General features: G+C 37.5%; 3 protein-coding genes across 7 annotated transcripts in view; 2 read left to right on the top strand and 1 right to left on the bottom strand.

The window, feature by feature from the left end:
* Positions 1-4,080, top strand: part of LOC138331959 (signal peptide peptidase-like 3) — a 37,337-nt gene extending 33,257 nt beyond the window's left edge. For all 5 annotated transcript variants that reach the window (XM_069279856.1, XM_069279857.1, XM_069279858.1 and 2 more), the window contains exon 14: positions 632-4,080. In XM_069279856.1, the coding sequence (XP_069135957.1) occupies positions 632-700 (69 nt within the window). In that variant the 3' untranslated portion in view covers positions 701-4,080. The remainder of the gene's footprint in view (positions 1-631) is intronic.
* On the bottom strand, positions 3,355-24,731 carry LOC138331958 (GTPase Era, mitochondrial-like). Its single transcript, XM_069279855.1, is given in 13 exon segments — positions 3,355-5,772; positions 6,776-6,853; positions 7,137-7,286; positions 15,731-15,942; positions 17,529-17,661; positions 17,663-17,776; positions 18,166-18,278; positions 19,215-19,276; positions 20,026-20,159; positions 21,159-21,286; positions 23,380-23,535; positions 24,047-24,159; positions 24,713-24,731. Coding segments are annotated over 12 exon segments (1,518 nt in total). The 5' UTR covers positions 24,090-24,159; positions 24,713-24,731; the 3' UTR covers positions 3,355-5,577.
* On the top strand, positions 9,106-15,536 carry LOC138331956 (uncharacterized). The gene is made up of 2 exons (XM_069279854.1): positions 9,106-14,513; positions 14,762-15,536. Exon 1 carries the CDS (start codon positions 9,863-9,865, stop codon positions 14,159-14,161), a length of 4,299 nt encoding a protein of 1,432 aa, XP_069135955.1. The 5' UTR covers positions 9,106-9,862; the 3' UTR covers positions 14,162-14,513; positions 14,762-15,536.
* Positions 24,732-25,655: the final 924 nt, after the last annotated feature.

Here is a 25,655-nt window from a genome sequence, read left to right as displayed (position 1 = left end):
TTGAATACTTTCTGAGGTTGTTTGTTGATATGTGATGTAAGAAAATAATGTTCATCTACTACCGTCTACTTCTGTGAATTCAATAGAATTGATTTTCTTCCACTATCAAATAATTTACTTTAACACTTCACATTCTTAATTATGACAACAACAATTGCATATGATTGGGAAAATAACTAGAATTGTACATGTTTGTATGTAATACCCTTGGTTCCACTATGAAATTTGAACAGGACATACACAACTTAACAGTATACTGTATAGCTTGTCATTGTTGCGATTTAGTGGTATATTTCTATGATCGTGAAAATCTGCAATATATTGGGAAATAGTTGACTTATAATACTCTGAGGTTCTTCCTTTTTCATTGCCAGAAGTCTGATTATGAAGCACTTAAATAGGACCTGCCTTTTGTTCAATCCCATTTCATTTGTTCCAGAACAAAATTTTTTATTGAAATTTGAAATCTGAGTATTTTGAGTTTAATAAGAATATTTAAGGAGATGTTTGACTCTGATTTATGAATCATTGGTTGTCAAATTATGAAAGTATGAAAGACAGAAAGGACATATATAACAATATTGAATTCTTTATACATTAAGATCGTTAATGCTACTTTTGTCTTTTGCAGGGAGATCTTCGGCGAATGTGGCACGAACCTTTCATAGTTCAGATCCAACCTAAAAACCTGGACGTATAGCTGATCTGTGCACTAGTGAACATCAACATGGGAAACTCAACAAGTTATTACCTGCTACATCCAATTACACTATATATATATCAGGAGTGAGGATACGTTCATAAGGATCTGAAGATCATTCAAGGACATGATAATTTGTGACATTGTCATTTAATTTTCATCCATATTCATGAATCTGAAACTTGTATCTTGTTAAAAAAAACTTACATGAGGATATGTGCTGTGAAGAGTTGAATTCAATTACACAAAAAAAATTCTGCAACTGTGGTCACACGACGGACAGATTTCTGTGTGAAAAAGAAGTATTCTTTACAGGAGAAAGTCTCTGTGATCAAACAATGGCTGCTCCATGATGAAATCTTTGGTTTTGACTTTGCGCGAGTATTGAAATCCTTTGTTATGTGAATTTGGATGAATCAGATTGTCTTTATATGATAATAAACGTGGAAGGGAAGAGGATCCTCGGATTGTAGAGTCCTATTGACAATTCTAAGTAAAGTGAAACAGCAAACCACATATGTAATAATAAACTTTATTTATTGAGGATGGATTTATATGTTACCAAAGCCAAAGGCTTATCTACCACATGGTCCTCCAGTATGAGATATGGAGACTCAAAATGATACAAAAGTGAAAAAAGACACATCTGGGCTTTGATTGATATATATATATGAGAATAAGGAAAAGGTGACTTATGTGATTGGATGATTGGAAAGTTTCCATGGCAACATATAAAAATTAATCTTAGAATGAAATTGTATCATCAGTACACAATAGATTTATTACTTTTATGTAAATTTGATTTTTAAGAAACTTGAATATGTGGGCTGAAGACAACATTACGAGGGTTAGAGACATCTGGACTATGTCAGATTCTGTGGGAATCGCTCTAGCGTGTAGCTAGATTTAATAATGTTTTTTTTTTGGCTATGTGAGTGTGTTGATTGGTATGTAGTATGTGTTTATCATATTGATGAACTCATTCCTAAGTTATCTTGGCCAGTTTTTATGGTTCATTGCAGTTGTTATTGAACCATTAAGTGATCTTTCATAATAATTCAAGGACAAGATACCACAAGTACAATACTGAAATTTTATACTGTACTTGTATTTTATAATGCAGCAGGGTTTATCTGCACATTCAATTTATTTCATTTTAAAGTGTAAAATATTGTCATATTTTAAAATGTAGTATATTGTTTAGTCAAGAATAACTTGATTTTAAAAAATAGCAGTGCTTGATTTACGTTGTGGTAATTAATGAGTATAATTTTATAAGTTTTCTGAACCAGGGGAGGTAATTCAAATTTTTTGGAAGGCTTTATAACTTTTGGACATTGCAATATCTAATTCCCAAATATATTTGATTGATTAGTTAAAGAAATTTTGAGAATTATAAAATGTTAAGATACAATTATACACTGAAAGATAATGCAGAGCCATTATACAAATTTTGATCAAAGAAATATCAGATTTATACAAAAAGATTTGAAAATATAGCAATTCGATTGTAGAATTATTCTTTAATGACAAAAAATTCCTGTCACTAGGAATCTTTCCAGTGGAGCATTGTACTCTCAACCAATATTTCAAAACTGATTACCTAATAATGATTTTTTTCTTGTTAACTCTTTTCTTATAAAGGGTCACCAATATGATATCAAATAAAACAAAAAATGCAGCTGAATTTTTACAGTGTACTTTAATTTTAAGATAAATATGTTAAATGTATACGAGTGAGCCATGAATATTTGTTTCAACTGTGTTTATATGTGTGATAGAGTTATTTTACAGGTTGTTACTACATGTCGTGGTTTCAGCCATTAGTAGATCTGTTCAGATATTTCATTTTTTTCAATACAATGAAATTGTGAGATAATTAGATTGTGATTGTATTAACTGTGCAGCCAATTATTTTCACAGATAAAAACATTAATGATTTTTACTTAAACTTATGATTTTGTAATCAAGCTGAAAAATTACTACTTATTTTGCAGAGTGATTTTTCGCAATAAGAACAATGTCCTACAAAAAATCATGCAAAAACATTTCGATATATATATACATGTAGTCATTAGATCTTTATATTCAGGTGTTCCTATTCCCATCACATGCTTAAATACATTGTCATTTTCCTGTCAGAATTTTATTTCATCAAGAATTTTAAACAGAGATCAGCAAGCATTGCATTATCATAGTGTGTTCATCAAACCAACAATGGTTAATAATTATCATTTTCTTTGTCAGCATTAGATGGTGCTGTCTGTCGATACTACAGTATTGTAATGTTACCATCCATAATCCATAAAAACAAAATCAGAATCAGCAATATATATGATTGTAGACATTTCAGTGATTAATGCCAAAATTTCCGAGCTTCCATTTGTCATTATCAACATATATGAGTGTATGTTGCCATGGTGAAAAGTCTGATGATGTTAATTACTACACATTTAATTGTCGTGCAACTCTTTAGAGTTATTTAATTATAGAGTTATCTGCCTTTACTAGGACATTGATTATCGCCTCGGGAAATTTCTCACAAAATAACATTACACTTTTTACTTCAGGTTAGATAGCTCTGTCTATATAAAAGACGACATTAATATAGTAGAGTGTCAACACATATTGATATTTCCGTTCATATTTTAGTATGTTTTTATGCCGTTTGTGAATTTCATCACACTATGCTAATTGTCCTCTATCGTGTACTCAACTTATTTTCTTGTCTAGCCAAGGTCATGCTGTGTCCTCTTTATAAGATATTGCACAAAGCAGAAGGAAAGGGAGAAACATAGTTACACTTTCAAGCCAGATTTCAAGACAACTTTGGTACTTATTGCAGTTGTTTTTTTGTTTTTTTTTGTTTTTTTGTTTTTGCATAAGCTTATCAAAATGCATGGAACTGCTTGTAGTTGAAAAAAACTGTTGTAAAAATCCAATTGGAATTATTTAATCTAAAACTAACTCACCTTGATATAAAATTTCAATTCTCATTATCATTTTTTAGTGCTTTTGATTTCTTAACACCGATGTTTTATGAATAGTGCCACACTGCAGATTATTCTACAGACAAAAGATCAGGGATTGCCTCCCTTTGTAAGATGTTTTTACCATACTCGTTTTCATGTATATGTATAATCATAAAAGGACCTAGCTGCAGATCTGCATATCATTTTGCGAAGCTTCGTCAAGTTGTGATTTGATAAACAGTCGTAATTAGGTTGAGAATGAATGGGGCATCAAGTGTGAGAATAGTGCGAGAATAAGGGCATGCGTACTTGTGATACAGAAGTTTTGAGTGTTTCAGGGTAATTGTAAGCACATATGTGATTTGTACTGTGGAACCATGTAACATGTAATAAATTCTTTAAACTTTATATTTTATGTTTGTAATCTCTTTGTAATCTCGCTGTAATCAGGGCTCAGATGTTCAAAAGGTGATTAGCTTAAATATAACTTGATTGGTGGAATTTTCTTTCTCATTTGTTGCAAAGCCTGTGGTTTTATCTCCCTTAAATAAATTGAGTTAGTAGGTAAAGAATGGAATACTTAATAATTTTATACATTAAAATTTGCACTTATTGTGGAAACAAGCCAGTTCTAATTGAAATTAGATTAGTTGGTTTTACTGTGATATGCCAGAAAAGCCCTGAAATGTATGTGAAATGTTCAAACTCACTTACATTCCGCCATTACACATATAGTGGTCGGATGCCTTGTATGCTGAACCAAGTTCTCTGTGGTTATGTATTGCATTTGTTTAATCGTATTAATCAACAATTTGGAATTTCAACGGTATCCTTCAAAATACTTTACAATGTCATGAACTTTATCAATATTTCTTGTTAAATGTTTCATAAGGAATGTAGAATAATACATTTATGTCGTATTTTGCTTCATGGTTATTGAACAGAATTAGCCTTACTGAATTGTACCTTTAATCTTTATTTGAAAACTATTGTTAAAACTTTGATACGCCTAATTATCTTTTGAACAACTGAGCTTAATGAGTAACTTATCACGCATGTAGATCAAAGGTCAAAATATAGGTCAGCAATAACTTTACACAATGGGACTAATTCACATACCACATGATACCTGATAACTTTTGTGCGGGACTATTGTTTCTATTGGTGATGGAAGGACGTCAAAAGATGATACCCCGTGCTAACGTAGTCATTTCAGCAGGAAGATTACATAGAGTTACATTCCATCGCCACTGGAGATATACCAGTCCCACACAAACGTTATTGAGTATTACGTGGTACATGAATTAGTCCCATTATTACTTACGTTTTAAATTCAAGTGATAAAAGACTATTACTGGCTCTATGGCCTTCAGAATACCAATTAAAAACTCACTTTGAATCTGTTAAGTTACCGTGAGTAGTTTTTCCTGTAACTCCTTTTATATCTAGTACTTTCCTATGAATGAACTCAAGTGATGTGGTAGGATATTTCCTTCAAATGAAGGAATATTGAAAAACTATTGACAAGTTCCTAACTTCAAATTTTTTTTTCTGTAGCTCCTTTCATACTTTCCTATGGAGAATTTTATGTTACCTGGTCCCAGTTTCATGAACATAACTTAACTTTAAGGAATTCCTTAACTTTAATGTCCCCATAGAAAAGCATTATAAAAGTTCAGGAAAAATCTTAAGTTTAGGAGCCTTCCTTAAATTCTGTAATGCTTTCCTATGAAGAATTTTAAGTTAAGGTTAAATTTAAGGAATGTTCATGAAACTTAGTAGATTTTGTTCAAATTATCTGATGTTGATAAAGAACAAATATTATTTTGATATGACATCTTATTAATTAAAAACATTTATTGTATATAACATTCTTCCCAGTCTACTTCTAGATCGATAATATCTTCAGGAATATTTAGATGTTTCTTTACTGTGCTCATGATTGGTAGATTTATAGTCCGATTTCCTTTTGTACCGTCCCTCTTCCTTACGCACCAACAACTGTAGAACAATATCACATCTGAAAACATCCATCAGTGCTGTATGGGCCTCCTGGTGAATCTTTTTAATTGTCGATCCTTCTTTTCCAATTGTCGTTTCCTGAGTAATGAATAAACAACACGAAAATATAACAGCTTTTCTTCAAATAAAAACTAAATATGTGTCCAAGACATAACTTTGCCCTGACTCCACTTGAAATGAAGACGGAATGGTACAGATTGCAGAATTGACGATTTGTGAGCAGCAAAGTAGAGATTATGATTTTGAGAGAATTTTAAATACATGTACATGTATCTATATGCATAATCAGAGAGCTACAAAAAGTATAGAAACTTTTGATGCAGCAGTGCTCCAATAAAACTAAAAGGTACAATTTTTACCCAACCGAAATGTTTTAATAATTGGCTGAATATGTATAGGTACTCAAAGGGCCAGGTCTTATGTATAGAGTTCATTCCTAGGGAAAACTTGTGTAGTTAAGCACATAATTATTAAGATCATAATCAGGAATCGAACACCAGCTGGTAAAAGTTCAGTGTATTTTTACCGTCTAGCCAGACCCCCTTTACATATATTGTATGTTATCTCAAAATCAATAAGCCATCTTCCAAACTCTTGGCTTCATGATAACTGATTACTGTAAATCATTTGATTTTCGGGAGATACAAATTTTCCCGTAATTTTGTGAGAGAGCTCTTAAGCAAATTGAAATGTTTCACCAATAATTGTACAAAGCGTATTCCGAATTTGCATATTACGAGTTATCTGCACTTGCCGGTAGGTATTGATTGTGACGTCATGTGTTTAAGAGCATAACGTCAGACGATTCGAAGAAAACGACATTAATTGCGCTCACAAAATAATGACGTAACAATCGATACCTACCCGCAAGGGAGCTAACCCTGTAATATGCAAAAACGGAATACACTATATAGTACACCATCGTCAGTAGGAGTCATTGGTCAAGGTCACAAAATTATTGAAATTAGTGTAGACACTGAATATAGAGTATACAAAAGTAAAGTAGCTTACTGCAGATCATATAATCGCACATCATAACACCAGAGGTATAACTAAAGACTTATCAGTTATAAGTACTTACCACAAATTTATTTTTAAACATGTTGATATTCATTTTGATCATGAGTAAATCATTCTCTACCGTCCAATGCGTCACTACCTGTAATTTATAATCACCAGCTTTAAATGAAGAAACGAAAACATGGTGAAACAAATTTCACTCAAAATACATGTACATGTATGCGGTACTACCAGCAGTACAACTATGCTACAGTTTTATCACCATATCTACACTTGAATTATCCAAGTATTGGAGTTAATTTTACTTCCTTCAATGTATAATGAAATTTAAGCCCGGATGATGATAGACGTCTCCATTTGGAGCTATCTATATATAATAAATTCTTTAGAAAAAATCATGCAGAACATACTATGAAACTTACAGGATATGCTTTATATGGCATTTCGTTAGGTAAATTTTCCAGCATTTTCTCCCAAACGATTTTCTCTGCCAGTCGGTATGGGTTCTGGTCCGTAACTACAGAGCTATGGTAACACCAATCACCCGGTGCAGCACAGGAAAACAGGAATTTCTGTACAGACAATAAACAAAGACATTACTCACTGAATCAAGATTCATAGTAAAATCAATATAACTTGTTAATTGATGATTCAACTTCACTTGTTTATCCTACCTACTACAGAATTATCTCCCTTGTAGGTAATATTGATTGTGATGTGATCATTTTGCAAACAATGAAATTTTGTTTTCTCTGAAAAATATGATGTTGCACTCATAAAAACGTAACTAAAGTAAAACACTAATATTCTAATTAATTTGGCTGAACAGAGAATTTTTTAAGTAATTGACATGCCTTGTATATAATTGACTTGACAATCAATAGAAACCTACATACCGTATCTGTCTGTCATATTACATGAGTTATCTGCAACTACAGGTAGGTTTAGATTGCGACATCAATAGTTGTCACATACCGCCTCGAGACGTGTACATATGTTTAGTTAGGTATTTGGTAAGTATAGTTGTTAGCACATTTAAATTACGCGCCATTTCTCACGCGTAACTTCATAATAGGAACTACGCATGCGTGAGGCAGAAAGGTAAGCTTAGCGTGGGCAATACGGCAGACATCTTGATGGATTAGGATTTCTTTGCATTCCATAAAGTCATAAGGAGCGTGAAATGCAGTCACGGTAAGTCAATTTATGTTTAATTTACCTGTATATGTCGTGTATATGAACGACCGTGAGCGTAAAGGTGTATAAGCTCGTGCATGATGATTTGTTGACAGTATTGAGTTAACAGGTACGCGTATGCGACGTAGAGAGCGATGATGTGTATTGCCGTGTTTGGTATTCAATACCTGTATTTATTCTAGTATAATTATAATATATTAAAGTTAGGTAGTATTCTGATAGGTTTTATTGATTATATATTGTAGCTCCATGCCCATGTCTACGCCACATCATCTACACATACGTACGCTAATTACCACCTGTATGTGAACTGTATGGGAGCCTGAACAGCCATATACAGATGGTGTTCCCCATACTACACAACTACCCAGAAATATGACATTTGGTGTTGATGCCTGGTGAGATGACTCCTGGTGAGGGATTGAGACCCTTACAGGAATTATGGTGACTACTTGTACGATATATTATACCCTATGGAGGCCCAGCTGTGTGTTGCGGCAGTGAGATTATTCGTACTAGGTCGTTGATGATTGGTACACGACCCTATACCATAAGGAGCGCTCGAGAACTATTACACATGTATGAATACAGTCTGTTGTTAGTCCTGGATACGGTCTTACAGTACAGCGCCTGATGTCAGACAGGCACAACTGGCCATATCTGTATACAGGGATCACTCTGGGCCGCGCCATTGCGCCATTTGCGCATACTTTCCTGAAATGGCGCATTCAAATTGATAACAGGGGATATTTGGGCGCAATCGTTACAAAAATGTCGCAAGTGTTACTCTTATTTGCGCCGCGTCAATAAAAAATCGGCGTCGTGTTCCTCGTTAGCATGACCACTATCGGAAATCGGAAGTCATCAGATTATCTATACGTCTTAATGTAAAATCCTGAGGGATCCGAAAACCAATCGGCACGAGTCTTAATCATTTAAACGTTTACCATTATTGAGTCTCACTTAAGAGCTTAAATGAGCTTTTTACCATTTTTATGGGGTTTTTTTTGCCAAAATGCCATTGCGAAGCCCCCCTAGACCCCCCTTCTGCCCTTCATGAAAAAATTCCAGAGTGATCCCTGTGTATATGGAGTACATGGAACGACAGAGGGAACACACCGGGATATCATTGACATTTTGTATGGGATTAGTGGAAGCAGCAGTGTACAGTGTAGCGGTATGGAGCTTATGAACTTTATATAGAGGGAATAAATTAGTGTTAGGAAATTGTTGTATTATTATTAGATAGGTGTAAATTCTAAAGTTGTTGTAATATATAGTATTGTAATATAAATATATAATATATACTTATTAAAGTGTGATTCACTGAATGAGTATTGTGGGAGTATTGTGGGAGTGTATATGGAGTGTGGATGGCTATTGGATATTGTATATTCTGTATAGTCTATGCTGTAAATTGTAATAAATGTAAATATTGTAATTTGTTGTTCTTTCATTTGTGAAACATGTGGCAATATGTCTCGGTTAGGTTACAATTTTTGGTGGCAGCGGTGGGATGATATTGCTCACACGTTTGACATTTGAATTGGAAATCAGTTTAGATGAATTTTGAATGTTGGAGTGTGTGCTCTGAGAGTGGAATAAATCTGAGTGTGGTGTCAGTATAGTATTACAAGAAGAGCCAGCTATACAGGATTCATCTATGAAAGTGACATTCGTCTACAATAGAGGTAAGTGTTTTACTTTTACCTTACTTTCAAGATACTAAAGTTGGTGTACAGGTAGGTATATCAGGTAGGATATATGTTGTTTGTAGCATTGCTTATTGTTAAATGGTTCAGGATATTTGTTACTTTGCCTATTTTGTTGTGTATAGTACAATAGTGTACAATGACCTCCTTAAAAGAATTGAAGGAAATGGGGACGGATATTGGTCTGGAAGGTAAAGAGCTGCAACAGTTTATCCTATCAGAGCAGGCTAGGGAAAGGGATGAGCGAGCGAGAACGCGAGCGGGAGGCTCGGAAGATAGAGGCTGACAGGAAGCATGATCTGGAGCTGATCCAAAAGAGGACTGAAGCAGCTGAGAAGGAACTAGAGATTCAGTTGGCACTTGCCAAGGAGAAGGAGGAATTGGCTGTTAAAGAACATCAACGACAGGTAGAAATCTTGGAGCTTAAGGGTAAGCAGGATGTTAAACCGAAAGTTAGTGGTAGTGACTTACGGGGTCCTAAATTACCAGCGTTTGAGGAGGGCAAAGACAACATTGATTCATATTTGCAGAGATTTGAACGATTTGCTACTACCCAAGGATGGGATAGGGAAGGTCAGTGGGCATCAAATTTGAGTGTATTGCTTAAAGGAAGGGCATTGGATGTGTTTAGCCGACTACCAGTAGATCAGAGTCTGGATTATTCCGTATTGAAGGATGCTTTGTTAAAAAGATTTGAGACAACTGAGCAAGGATTTAGGAAGAAGTTTAAGACGGGCCGACCAGAAGCTGGAGAGACTTTTGTGCAGTTTGCCGTAAGGTTAGATAGTTATTTCTTGAGATGGTTGGAGATGGCGAATTCACCGAAAACGTTTGAGGGTGTAAAAGACTTGATCATTCGGGACCAGTTTATCCAAGCTTGTGGCAACGAACTGACATTGTTCCTAAAGGAGCGTATTCCAGCAACGATTACCGAGATGGCTAAATTGGCGGATCAGTTCGCAGATGCTAGAGGGAATACGGCAAATCTACTAAAGTTTCGTCCTGATGGACATAAGAAGCAGTTCAATGGGGTAAATGGTAAGTCCGGAGACAGCCAAGTTATTAAGCAGTCATCGACCGAGTACAGTTCTAGGTCCAAACAGTCAGGATCAGGGAAGCATTGCTTTATATGTAATAAAACTGACCACTTGTCGTACAACTGTCCTAAGAAGTCGAAGAAAGGCCAGGTTCAGTGTATTTCGGCCAGAGGTAAAAAGGTTATTGTCAAGCCTACTGGAGATTGTGATATGGAGAAGGTAGGGAAGGAAGTGAAACCAGAGGCATCAGGGACGAATATATTGTCAACATCATGTGAACGTCAGGTAAGCTGTGGTATGCCGGTGATAAAGGGACGGATTGGGAATCACTCTGTGATGGTGCTTAGGGACACTGGATGTTCAGGAGCAGTTATTCGTAGAAGTCTGGTGGCTGATGAGGATTTGACAGGTGAGACACAGACCTGTGTCGTGGCGAATGGTGATAAAGTGGTGGTGCCCATTGCAAAGGTGTTTGTAGACTCGCCATACTTTGTCGGAAGTTTATGTGCTTGGTGTATGGATAATCCCGTGTATGATGTAATACTGGGGAATATTCCAGGGGTTAGACATGCTAATGGACCAGATAAGGACTGGAAACCAAAAGAAGTCGTACAAGCTGTACAGACAAGAGCGCAAGTGAAGAGAGATGGTCAGCAATATCGTCCTTTGAAGGTGCCAAAAGTGATGCAGGATATCGGAAGCCCAGATGAGATTAAAGAGACACAGATGACTGATGGGTCGCTTGCGAAGTACTGGCATTTCGCAAAGGAAGGTAGTGTCAAGGACAGAACAGATGGTGGGTCGTCTAGATTTTATGTAGGACGAGGGTTGCTTTACAGAGAGTTTCATAGTCCAGGTGTTGAAGGAGGACGGGTTTTCAAGCAGTTGGTGATACCTGAGAAGTTGCGGTCTACAGTTGTGAGACTCGCTCATGATACCATGATGGCTGGACATTTGGGAGCTAAGAAGACTATGGATAGGATCCGCACAGAGTTCTTTTGGCCGGGTATGGCATCAGACGTTACTAGGTTCTGTAGGTCCTGTGATGTGTGCCAGAGGACTATTCCCAAAGGTAGGATTAGCAAGGTACCTCTTGGACAAATGCCACTTATAGATACCCCATTCCAGCGTGTTGCCATAGACTTGGTGGGACCATTACAACCGGTTACTGATCGAGGAAATCGCTATATACTTACTATAGTAGATTATGCTACCCGGTACCCGGAAGCCGTCGCTTTAAAGGGAATCGAGACTGAGCGTGTGGCTGAGGCCCTGGTAGATGTTTATAGTCGTGTTGGAATTCCACGTGAAGTACTGACAGATTGTGGAACTCAGTTTACCTCGGAACTGATGCGAGAGGTCAGCAGATTATTGTCAATACGCCAGTTATCGACAACTCCTTACCACCCTATGTGCAACGGCTTAGTAGAGCGATTCAATGGGACACTTAAAGCGATGTTACGTAAGATGTGCGTTGAACGTCCGCGAGACTGGGACAAGTACCTTAATGCGCTTTTATTCGCCTATCGTGAAGTACCCCAAGAAAGCCTTGGTTATTCGCCTTTTGAGTTGCTCTACGGGAGAACGGTCAGAGGACCGATGATGATTCTCCGGGAACTTTGGACGAAGGAAGTTCCAGACCCAGATACAAAGACCACATACCAGTACGTGGTGGACCTAAAGGATAGGTTAGAAGAGACTTGTAAGTTGGCACAAGAGCAACTTCGATCAGCAAGGTCACGCCAAGCAAAGTACTACAACAGGAAAGCAAAAGCTCGTGACATGAAACCTGGAGACAAGGTATTAGTACTTCTACCGACCAAAAGGAACAAACTCTTGATGCAGTGGAGAGGACCATACATGATTGAGGAAAAGAGGGGTTCAATGGATTACAGGGTGAATGTTGAAGGGAAGAAGAAGACGTTACACGCCAACCTTTTGAAGTTGTATGTTGAGCGGAGATGTCAGGTGATGGTGGGACAAGATTTTGGAGTACTGTCAGTGGTATGTAATGCCATGGTAACAGACGAGGACGAAAGTGAAGATGATGATTTTCCTCCTGGGAATATCATCACTATTCCGCCACCGACGAGAACAGAGTCGATAGATGACGTCGCAGTATCAGAGTTACTGACCTCAGATCAGACAACGGATATCAGGAATATTTTAGCGGAATTTGAAGATGTACTCACTGATGTTCCAGGAAAGACAAACCTAGGGAAACATGACATAAAGACAACAACATGTGAACCTGTCAGAGTGAAGAGTCATAGTATTCCATACAGTATGAAGAACACAATTAAAGAAGAACTAGATAAGATGTTACGAATGGGTGTCATCGAGCCGTCAGAGTCTCCATACGCGGCGCCTGTGGTGATTGTACGGAAAAAAGACGGAACCAACCGTTTCTGTATCGATTTCCGCCAACTCAACCGCGTCACCATTTTTGACGCAGAGCCGATGCCTAATGCAGATGATATTTTCGCAAGGCTCTCTGGACACAAATACTTTTCACGTCTAGATTTAAGCAAAGGCTACTGGCAGGTGCCGATGTCAAAGTCCGCACAGGAGAAAACAGCTTTCACTACGCCATTCGGACTATTCCAATTTTCAGTGATGCCGTTTGGACTTGTAAATGCTCCGGCAACATTTTGTCGCATCATGAGGAAACTCCTGCGAGGTATGGACGGCATTGAAAGTTTCATTGATGATATTCTCATCTACTCTAGGAACTGGAACGACCATATGCGTGTTTTGAGGGATTTGTTCACTCGTCTACGGAAAGCTAATCTCACAGCAAGACCTTCTAAATGTGCCTTGGGTTATGGAAGTCTGGAATGCCTAGGCCACATTGTGGGAGACCAGCGTCTTTTACCTAACTCAGACAAGGTGAAGGCTATACTTAGCGTTCCGCGACCTGAGACGAAGAAGCAGGTGCGTTCGTTCTTAGGGATGGCTGGATATTATCGGAAATTTATACCGGATTTCGCAGCGATATCCGTACCGTTGACCGACCTGACAAGGAAAGGCCAACCACACAAGATTGTTTGGGGCGAAGCACAAGTGACAGCGTTCGAGACGCTGAAGAAAGTTTTATCTTCAAGTCCTATTCTGAAGTTGCCAAGTTTGGAAGAGGAATTTATCCTACAGACTGATGCTTCTGATTATGGCATTGGGGCAGTGCTTCTTCAGGAAGAGGCTGGAGATCGTCTTCCAGTTGCTTACGCCAGTCGGAAACTCAAAGGGGCAGAGACTGCCTACGCAGTAGTGGAAAAGGAGTGCTTAGCTGTTGTTTGGGGAGTGCTGAAGTTCCAAAGATATCTCTATGGACGACATTTTGTTCTTGAGACTGACCACCAGCCACTCCTGTATCTCAACAAACTGAAGGGAACCAATTCTCGTCTCATGAGGTGGGCGTTGGTGTTACAACCATACAGGTTCACCATCAGAGCGATCCGAGGAAGTGAAAACGTTGGGGCCGATTGTTTGAGTAGACTGTAAGTTGATCATTGGTGTTAATCCTACGTATAGGATAGCTATTAGCTGTATATGAGTCTTTGGCGTATGTGATGTGTGGGGAAATAAAAATTGCTACCCGATTTTATTTCTCAATGCCAGGGCGTATGTCACATACCGCCTCGAGACGTGTACATATGTTTAGTTAAGTATTTGGTAAGTATAGTTGTTAGCACATTTAAATTACGCGCCATTTCTCACGCGTAACTTCATAATAGGAACTACGCATGCGTGAGGCAGAAAGGTAAGCTTAGCGTGGGCAATACGGCAGACATCTTGATGGATTAGGATTTCTTTGCATTCCATAAAGTCATAAGGAGCGTGAAATGCAGTCACGGTAAGTCAATTTATGTTTAATTTACCTGTATATGTCGTGTATATGAACGACCGTGAGCGTAAAGGTGTATAAGCTCGTGCATGATGATTTGTTGACAGTATTGAGTTAACAGGTACGCGTATGCGACGTAGAGAGCGATGATGTGTATTGCCGTGTTTGGTATTCAATACCTGTATTTATTCTAGTATAATTATAATATATTAAAGTTAGGTAGTATTCTGATAGGTTTTATTAATTATATATTGTAGCTCCATGCCCATGTCTACGCCACATCATCTACACATACGTACGCTAATTACCACCTGTATGTGAACTGTATGGGAGCCTGAACAGCCATATACAGATGGTGTTCCCCATACTACACAACTACCCAGAAATATGACATTTGGTGTTGATGCCTGGTGAGATGACTCCTGGTGAGGGATTGAGACCCTTACAGGAATTATGGTGACTACTTGTACGATATATTATACCCTATGGAGGCCCAGCTGTGTGTTGCGGCAGTGAGATTATTCGTACTAGGTCGTTGATGATTGGTACACGACCCTATACCATAAGGAGCGCTCGAGAACTATTACACATGTATGAATACAGTCTGTTGTTAGTCCTGGATACGGTCTTACAGTACAGCGCCTGATGTCAGACAGGCACAACTGGCCATATCTGTATATGGAGTATATGGAACGACAGAGGGAACACACCGGGATATCATTGACATTTTGTATGGGATTAGTGGAAGCAGCAGTGTACAGTGTAGCGGTATGGAGCTCATGAACTTTATATAGAGGGAATAAATTAGTGTTAGGAAATTGTTGTATTATTATTAGATAGGTGTAAATTCTAAAGTTGTTGTAATATATAGTATTGTAATATAAATATATAATATATACTTATTAAAGTGTGATTCACTGAATGAGTATTGTGGGAGTATTGTGGGAGTGTATATGGAGTGTGGATGGCTATTGGATATTGTATATTCTGTATAGTCTATGCTGTAAATTGTAATAAATGTAAATATTGTAATTTGTTGTTCTTTCATTTGTGAAACATGTGGCAATATGTCTCGGTTAGGTTACAATAGTCTATGAGAAAGAATTGTGTCATCTCCTCTGAAAAAATATCATGCTATATGCTTGCAAACATGATATAACAATCAATACCTACCTACAAGGGCAGATAACTCATACACATGATTAAAATAAGACAGAACAACTAACCTTTAGATCCGGTACCCCTTTGCCATACAGTGCACTGACCATAAACACACGCTCAAAACCGTCCCAGCCTTTGGGTAGGGCTGGTCTGAGAGCATATTCTGGGATATCAGGCCGGGCGATATCTGTGTATTGTGGTGTTTTATAATGACCTTCACCTTGTCTACCTGGTTGACCTTCCTGGTGACCTTCAGTTTCTCTGTCATGTGAATCACCTGAGTGTATCGTTAAAAGAAGAATTTTCAAAAATCAAGTCACTCAAGAATATCCTTATGAGAAATAATACTGGATACAGAATGGTAATCATCTGAGAGAACTATTCCGATGTTACTTCAAATTTGCGCATATCTTGATCATAAAGGAACATCCTAGCTTATATATATATGTACATCACTTGGTGTTTTATTGTATTTCGTCTATCTATCACTAAAGGTTTGTATCAATTGTGACATCATCATTTTGTGAGCAATAATTATCCCTGAAAAATCTGACATTACGCTCACAAAAACAACAAGAAGCCCATGGGCCTTAACGGTCATCTGACTATTGGCACAATACAACATAGTCTTTTAAAGATTTTAGCCTATTTGACCCCTGTTACCTTGAATGAAGGTCAAGGTCATTCATTTGAACAAACTTAGTAGCCCTTCATCCCAGCTGCTGTGGCCAAGTGGTTAAGATGTACTGACATATTACCACATGCCCTCCATCTCTGGGTCGCGAGTTCGAAACCCATGTGGGGCAGTTGCCAGGTACTGACCACTGGTCGGTAGTTTTTCTCCGTGTACTCCGGCTTTCCTCCACCAACAAATCTGGCACGTCCTTAAATGACCTTGGCTGTTAATAGGACCATAAACTAATCAAATCAAATTCATCCCAGCATGCTGCATGCCCAATATGAGTACCCTGTGCCTTTTGGTTCTTAAAAAGAAGTCGTTTAAAGATTTTAGCTTTTTTGACCCCCGTGACCTTTAATGAAGATCAAGGTCATTCATTTGAACAAACTTGGTAGCCCTTCATCCCAGCATGCAGAAGGTCCAATATGAGTACATGTACTCTGGGCCTTTTGGTTCTTGAGAAAAAGTCGTTTAAAGATTTAGCCTTTTTGACCCCTGTGACCTTGAATGAAGATCAAAGTCATTCATTTGTACAAACTTGGTAGCCCTTCATAACAGCATGTCACAGGCCCAATATCAGGTCTCTAGGCTTCTTAGTTATTCACAAGAAGTCGTTAAAATTTTTTAGCCTATTTGACCCCTGTGACCATGACCATGAATGAAGGTTAAAGTCATTTATTTGAACAAACTTGGTAGTCCTTCACCCCAGCATGCCGCATGCCCAATATGAGTACCCTGGGCAGTGTGGTTCTTGAGAAGAAGACGTTTAAAGATTTTAGCCTTTTTGACCCCTGTGACCTTGAATGAAGGTCAAGGTCATTCATTTGAACAAACTTGATAGCCCTTTATCCAAACATGCTACAGGCCAAATATCAGTACTCAAGGCCTTTCAGTTATTGAGAAGAAGTTGTTTGAATGAAAAGTTTACATACGGAGCACGGCGACAGACGGTGCATGATGACAATAGGTCATTCTGACCCTTCGGGTCAGATGACCTTAAAACCTGATAATAGCAATTAAAACTTGCTTGCAAGGGCAGATAACTCTGAAATATGCAAATGCAAAATCACATAGAATCCCTGATAGTTTCTAAGCTATTAATGGCAGTAGTATATTATATCTTTCTTTTAAGATGGATGTGTACAGAACTTGTCAATGTTTAGGTGAGATGCAAAAAGAAATACCTTCACTGAGATTTCTGTGAGATGCTCCACGAACTTGATCAACTCTATCAAACAAGGCGTCCAGTTTTGTTTTCACAGCTCTTTGTTTTTTCCCGCCTGTTTTGATAGTTTCTATAATGTCGTTGACCTTCCTTCCATCCTTTTTCTGTCTTACTGGTGGTAAAGGGGATCTTTTTACCGCCGACTGTATCCATGGTGAGACTACGAGTCACATGGAGCAGGAAAGACGACTGCTTTACAAGGTCAATCTGAAGGTCAAAACAATCAATCAGTGTAAAACATATTTCATTTTTTAAACTGATACAGATCTGTATCCTCGAATAGTAAATTACAATTCTGAGTCTTGTATACAGCAGCCAACAATCTTTTTCAAAGAAACCTAAATGTTTTATACAAAAATTTGAGGGGACATACATGAATGTGTAAAAATTCATTTAACAGGAATATGGTTTTTGTTAGTCTCAACTAAAAATAAACTTTTCACTGTTATAAAAGTAAACTTCAACCAAAATCTCAGATAGCTCAAAATGTTACTGTTACCCTTCACTGGTATATTGTTGTTGCAAACTTTGCTAATAAATGTGTTAATTTTTTTTAGATATGTTTTCCAGTGAAATATGCATCTACATGTATATACCTTATTTAGAACTAGAATAGATGGGATGTGTTCGTTTTTCTTTAAAAGATGATATAAATTCTCGTCCAGGTATTCAATGTCCCAGCGGTCAGAAGCATCCACCAGCACACAGACTGTAATACAACATAGTTAGAACTAAAAAGTTCAGTAAATATTCACAGATGTACAGTACCATAATTAATAATGCTTTTTACCTGCTTGGTTCATACCAACTATAGCCTACGATGGAATATGGCGAGGGCTACAGTGGCTGTGTTTTAAGTCTGTCCTAAGTGTGAATCCCATGTGGGGCAGTTGCCAGGTTACTGACTCTGGCTTTCTCCACACTAAATGACCTAGCTAGATGTTTTAAACTAATAAAGCCTAAATCCAAGCAAAATATGGTGATTTTTAGACAGTGAGGTTGGTTGAGTACAATCTGTCCTATCTTCTGATGACTGAGACATCCTAAGTTGGTGTGACTGTATGATGCGACATTCACTGAAAGGTTGGTCTAATTTATTCTTGATATTCTAGAGGATACTATCACTACCATTATATCCCCCCTCTCCAGGGGTTACGATTACTATCGTAACGTGCACCCCCATTCTATATATTCCAGGGGTTATTATCACTGCCCTTATATCCACCCCATCCTCAATATTCTAGAGGTTACTATCATCATCGTTATATCCACGTCATCTTCAATGTTCTAGGTTACTATCACTGTCGTTATATCCACGCCATCCTCAATATTCTAGAGGTTACTATCACTGTCGTTATATCCACTCCATCCTCAATATTTCAGGGGTTACTATCACTGCTGTAACATCTACCCCCATACTTGATATTCCAGAGGTTACTATCACTGTTGTCATATCCATCTCTGGACTTTTGCAGACCGAATCTGAAGGCTATGTGTTCGACAGCAGATGAGACAGGCAGTAAGATAAGTTTAAAGATTTCAATTAAAGTAATAATTGTAACATGAATTATTGATGATATAGATTGATAAACAATATATCTAAAATTTATGGAACATCTTGCTCAGAAAATGAACGAAAACTTACTCAGATCTGCATTCACCAAACTCTTCTTTGGATCTTCAAGTATGGACTTCTGTAATTTATCTCTACAAAAATAAATATATATTCTTCTATAGTGTTAGCTACAACATTACACTATAGACAGAGTTCAATTGGGAATACTTCTATGAACGTCTTGGTTATAGAAAGAAAACATTATAAGCTTTTAGCATGCAAGACCCCTAGGACCACAAGGTCAAGGTTAACAGTATTAATTTGAACTAAAACAGTACACATAGCTACCAATATCAATCCCAAGCATCGTAAAATCAGGTGTATGAATATATTAATTTTGTTGTTTTGATGCCATTTCAAAGACCTAAGCAAATCTGATTCTTTGAATAATAGACAATGGTTATAAATATAATGGCTGTTCACCAGTACAAGCCACAAATAGAATATTATTTCTCCCATACTTCACAGGGATATCCCGCGGTTGCTAGGGAAAACTTATCTCTATCTTACACAGCGGGGTGTAAGACAGCTCACACACGCTAGACAATAACGTGACGTCATCAATACATGCGGCGTAACTGTGCCCCCCATTGTAGATGACATCATCAATTTTGACGCATAACGGCGTTCCTGCAATAATGGCACGATGAAAAGGCTGGAAACCAAGTGGAATCTCATCATTTTTTCTACTAAGTGTGGGAGAAAAAAATCCACAAATAGAATATTATTTCTTTCGGCAATACAGTTATTGAGAAGAAGATTTTATGTATTTGACCCATGTGATTTAATCACCTTGAACAAAGGTCAAGGTTATCTATGTCACACACATTTGTTTGCTGACCTTTGTTTAGCGGAGATCCTGCTGCCCCTAATGAGACCGGGCGTGTCCCTGAACACGATCTGTGTATCCCCCTCTGTGTGTATCGCCAACACATTCTGTTGTGTCGTGTGTATCTTACTGGAAGCAGCAGACACCTGTCAATGGTAATTGTAAACAAAATACTTTGTACATAGTATCGTACTGAAATATAGTAGAACCTTGATACTACGAACTCTTCCGTCCACAGATGCTGTTTACTTAATCAGTAAATCTTACTAAAATACAGTAGACCCTTGATTATTTGAATATTTGTGTCCCCAGCATTTACGTCTGGATTGTGAATTTTTCCAGACCTGTCAGATGCTGTTAACTAAGTCTATAATAAAATCTGTTCCCTGATATTATGTGAGGTTTCCAACATCCAGATTATCACATTCTACTGTAATCTGTGTTATTTTGAAGTTTAACAATAACATGGATACAATATAATCCTTACAAAAGAACCTAACTTTGATCAGTGTGAATAGATATACTCTACTACATTGTATTAACCTTCCAGCTCGTGAGGTATTGGTGAGGGTAGACTTGTAGTTCAATGTACTTACCTTCCAGCTCATGTGGCTATTGGTGAGGGTAGACTTGTTGTACATTGTACTAACCTTCCAGCCCATGAGGCTATTGGTGAGGGTAGACTTCCAGCCCATGACGCTATTGGTGAGAGTAGACTTGTAGTACAATGTACTTACCTTCCAGCCTATGAGGTATTGGTGAGGCTAGACTTGTAGTACAATGTACTTACCTTCCAGCCCATGAGGTATTGGTGAGGGTAGACTTGTAGTACAATGTACTTACCTTCCAGCCCATGAGGTATTGGTGAGGCTAGACTTGTTGTACATTGTACTGACCTTCCAGCCCACAAGGCTATTGGTGAGGGTAGACTTGTTGTACATTATACTAACCTTCCAGCCCATAAGGCTATTGGTGAGGGTAGACTTGTTGTTCATTGTACTAACCTTCCAGCTCATGAGGCTATTGGTGAGGGTAGACTTGTTGTACATTGTACTAACCTTCCAGCCTATGAGGCTATTGGTGAGGGTAGACTTCCAGCCCAAGAGGCTATTGGTGAGAGTAGACTTGTTGTACATTGTACTTACCTTCCAGCCCATAAGGCTATTGGTGAGGGTTGACTTGCCACTGTTATATGTACCAATAATGGCCACTTGTAACACCTTAGGATTTACTGGCTGGTCAGGGTCCATCTTCAGCCTTCTTTCTTGCTTATCTTGAAAACAAAATATATGTAAATATAGCATCACAATCAAACAAGCATCCAACAGTAGTGGACGTGTCAACTGTGACTGAAGTAATTGCAAAGGGAGATAACCAGAATACTGGTGACCTTCTGTACTACACCATTTCCTAAAGGGAGATAACTAGAATATTGGTGACCTTCTGTAATACACAATCTCCTAAAGGGAGATAACCAGAATAGTGGTGACCTCTGTACTCCACCATCCCCTAAAGGGAGATAAAAAGAATACTGGTGACCTTCTGTACTACACCATCTCCAAAAGGGAGATAACCAGAATACTGGTGACCTTCTGTACTACACCATTCCCTAAAGGGAGATAACCAGAATACTGGTGACCTTCTGTACTACACCATCCCCTAAAGGGAGATAACCAGAATACTGGTGACCTTCTGTACTACACCATCTCCAAAAGGGAGATAACCAGAATACATGTGACCTTCTGTACTACACCATTCCCTAAAGGGAGATAACCAGAATACTGGTGACCTTCTGTACTACACCATCCCCTAAAGGGAGATAACCAGAATACTGGTGACCTTCTGTACTACACCATTCCCTAAAGGGAGATAACCAGAATACTGGTGACCTTCTGTACTACACCATTCCCTAAAGGGAGATAACCAGAATACTGGTGACCTTCTGTACTACACCATTCCCTAAAGGGAGATAACCAGAATACTGGTTACCTTCTGTACTACACCATTCCCTAAAGGGAGATAACCAGAATACTGGTTACCTTCTGTACTACACCATCTCCAAAAGGGAGATAACCAGAATAATGTGACCTCTGTACTACACCATTCCCTAAAGGGAGATAACCAGAATACTGGTGACCTTCTGTACTACACCATTCCCTAAAGGGAGATAACCAGAATACTGGTGACCTTCTGTACTACACCATTCCCCTAAAGGGAGATAACCAGAATACTGGTGACCTTCTGTACTACACCATCCCCTAAAGGGAAATAACCAGAATACAGGTGACCTTCTGTACTACACCATTCCCTAAAGTGAGATAACCAGAATACTGGTGACCTTCTGTACCACACAATCCCCTAAAGGGTGATAACCAGAATACTGGTTACCTCCTGTACTACACCATTTCCTAAAGGGAGATAACCAGAATACTGGTGACCTTCTGTACCACACCATCCCCTAAAGGGAGTTAACCAGAATACTGGTTACCTTCTGTACTACACCATTTCCTAAAGGGAGTTTACCAGAATACTGGTTACCTTCTGTACTACACCATTTCCTAAAGGGAGATAACCAGAATACTGGAGACCTTCTGTACCACACCATCCCCTAAAGGGTGATAACCAGAATACTGGTTACCTTCTGTACTACACCATTTCCTAAAGGGAGTTAACCAGAATACTTGTTACCTTCTGTACTACACCATTTCCTAAAGGGAGTTTACCAGAATACTGGTGACCTTCTGTACTACACCATTCCCTAATGGGAGTTAACCAGAATACTGGTTACCTTCTGTACTACACCATTCCCTAAAGGGAGTTAAACAGAATACCAGTGATTACTGTACTACATCACTTCCTAAAGGGAGATAACCACAAAAATGGTGACCTTGTCTGTTTTTGTTTATTCGAAACAACCAGTTTGACTGTTAGTTAAATTCATTATTTCATGTATAAATCTTGATGTACCTGCAGTTTTTTATAAAAGGTCTGTGAAGGCTTTGTCAAGGCTTGCCCGAAAACAATGTCTTTAGGTCTGTCTTTTATTTATAAATGAACAACTTGGTCCAACCAATCAAACCTTATTACAGCCCTTCTGTACTACGCTATTTCATAAAGGGAGATAACCAGAATACTGGTTACCATCCTACACCATCTCCTAATCGGAGATAATAAGAATACTGATTACCTTCTTAGTTCTGTACTACACCATTCCCTAAAGAGAGATAATCAGAATATTGGTTACCTTCTACACCATCTCCTTAAGGGAGATAATCATGGTGTTTAGCGGTGACCTTCTGTTCTACACACCATCTCATAAAAGGAGTTAATCAATTATTCAGGGGAGATCATAAGAATATTATTTACCCTCTGTGCATCCAACTGCTCTGTCTAAGAAGTCCTCGTTCCAGTCTGGTTGTTGCCATGCTACTCCTTCTTGGGATGAAACTGATTCCTCTCCACATTTTGAGGAATTTTGACGCCGGTTTAGGTAATATCCAACAACTTGGCTCCAAGTCCTTCCTGTATTATTTATCAATAAAATTGCTTGACGAGCTATACTCTAAGTTAGTGTACAAATTATACTTTATTTAATGTAGATATCTAGCTTAGTACCTCATATAGCATTTTCTAAATAGCTAGTTTTTAAATATTATCATAATATGTTACAAACTCAGTCAGAGTCACTCAGCTATATATAGAAATCTAGACATGACATGCTGTCAGATCAATTTATAACAGTTTATATATTTTACCCACAGGTGACAGGCTCATCTTTGGTTTTTAAGTGTGTATGTAATGTTTTACGTAATATATAATGTACGACGAGCCAGTCACCTGTGATTTTGCCACAGGAAAATGGTGTTTACACTCACTGCATGTAAACATGTCCCTGGTAGGTAAAGAAAGGACAATAGGTCATACAATTACTACAATCAACAAAGACAATAGTTAAAAAGTAGTTCAAATAAATTTACAAGTTAATGTGAATCATGTCAATTTGGAACGATAGAATAAATAATCACTAATTTACCTTGTCTCAAAATCCTCAACGTGCCTGTCATGGACAGCGCCATGTTTTTTTCAGTGACTGGAGAGTTCTGAATAGGAGTTGCCTCCCTTACGCCTGATCTAGCACATAATCCACTGGGAGTTAAATGAATAAATAAATAAATAAATAAATAAATAAATAAATAAATAAGTAAATTGCTTTTGGAAAAAAAAAAATACTAATACGAACAGTTTCGATAAGCTGATAATTTGATGTTATTTTTCACCTGAACTTCAGAAACATAGATAAAGACAGCCAGTAGAGGATACTGTAGGACTCTACTGATAGTTATAAATGTGTTTCTGTCTGAATCAGGCATTTGAAATATATAAATATCTGTAAATCTGTTTGGTATTATACAATTTTTTATCTAAAAGAAAATAAATTGACGAAAAAAACTCCGATACATTTAGGTACATTTTAATACAAATTAAATTACACCAAACTCGCGGCAGTAGCCTACAAAAGCATTAATGTTGAAGTTCAAAGGCGCGAAAATAATAACTGTGTTAGACAATAGCTTTAACTAGAAACATATATCATTAAAATACATGAGCAGTGTGGATATTATCTGTGATATCTGGTATTATATTTTTTTCGAAATAAAGTAGACCAAGTGTCTATTATTTGAAGAATGTAAAACATTACAATGGCAACCATTCTAGTCCACGACAGTAAAATGACGCTGTTCAACTTGAGGGGAAAATGCGAGGAACGAATCCGTCAACCGTTTTTTCCAAGAATAAAACATGCGCATTTGACATATGTTTGGAATGCTTCCTATCCAGCAGTTACCTCCCTTCACATACTCATTGATCAAACCAAAAATCCGATGACGCCTCGAATGGCATGAAAAGTGTATTGGGGCCTATTTCACGAGATTGATAATTTTGCATTTTAAAAGTAGTTACGCAATATATTCTAGTAAAGTACGAACACAAAGAATGAGGTAAAATTCAAAAGCAAAATGAATAAGGTACATGTAAAAGTTTAAAAGATGTGGTAAAAATCCAAAGCAAAATGAATGCGATCAAAGTCCAAACTCAAAATAACTTTTACTAAAAGTCCAAAGCCAAAGGAATCAGATAAAAGTCAAAACCCAAAAGAATGTGTTAAAAGTCAAAACCAGAAAGAATGTGTTAAAAGTCAAAACTGACAAAGAATGCAGTAAAAGTCAAAAGCACAAAACAACATGTGGTAATAGTCCAAAAGACAAAAGAGAATGCGGTAAATGTCCAAAACCAAAATAATGTGGTAAATTAAAAACAACTTACTAAAAGTTCAAACCAAAAATAATATAGTAAGTTGAAAAACATATAGGAATGCGGTAAAAGTTCAAATCAAAATAATGTGGTAAAATTCAAAAGTAAAAAATGATGTGGTAAAATGAAGAGAGAAAAAAGGTAAAAAATAACGTGGTAAAAAATCAAACCCCAAGAGAATGTGGAAACTCAAAATAATACGGTAAATGCGAAAACCCAAAAGAATGCTGTTAAAGTCTAAACCAAAAAGAATTTGGTAAAAACCCAAAGTCAAAAGAATTTGGTAAAAACCCAAAGTCAAAAGAATTTAATGCTCTAAAATTCCAAAG

This window comes from Argopecten irradians, chromosome 9, assembly GCF_041381155.1.
Source record: "Argopecten irradians isolate NY chromosome 9, Ai_NY, whole genome shotgun sequence".
NCBI classification, from domain to species: Eukaryota; Metazoa; Mollusca; class Bivalvia; order Pectinida; family Pectinidae; genus Argopecten; species Argopecten irradians.
This window is presented reverse-complemented; position numbering and strand designations above follow the sequence as displayed.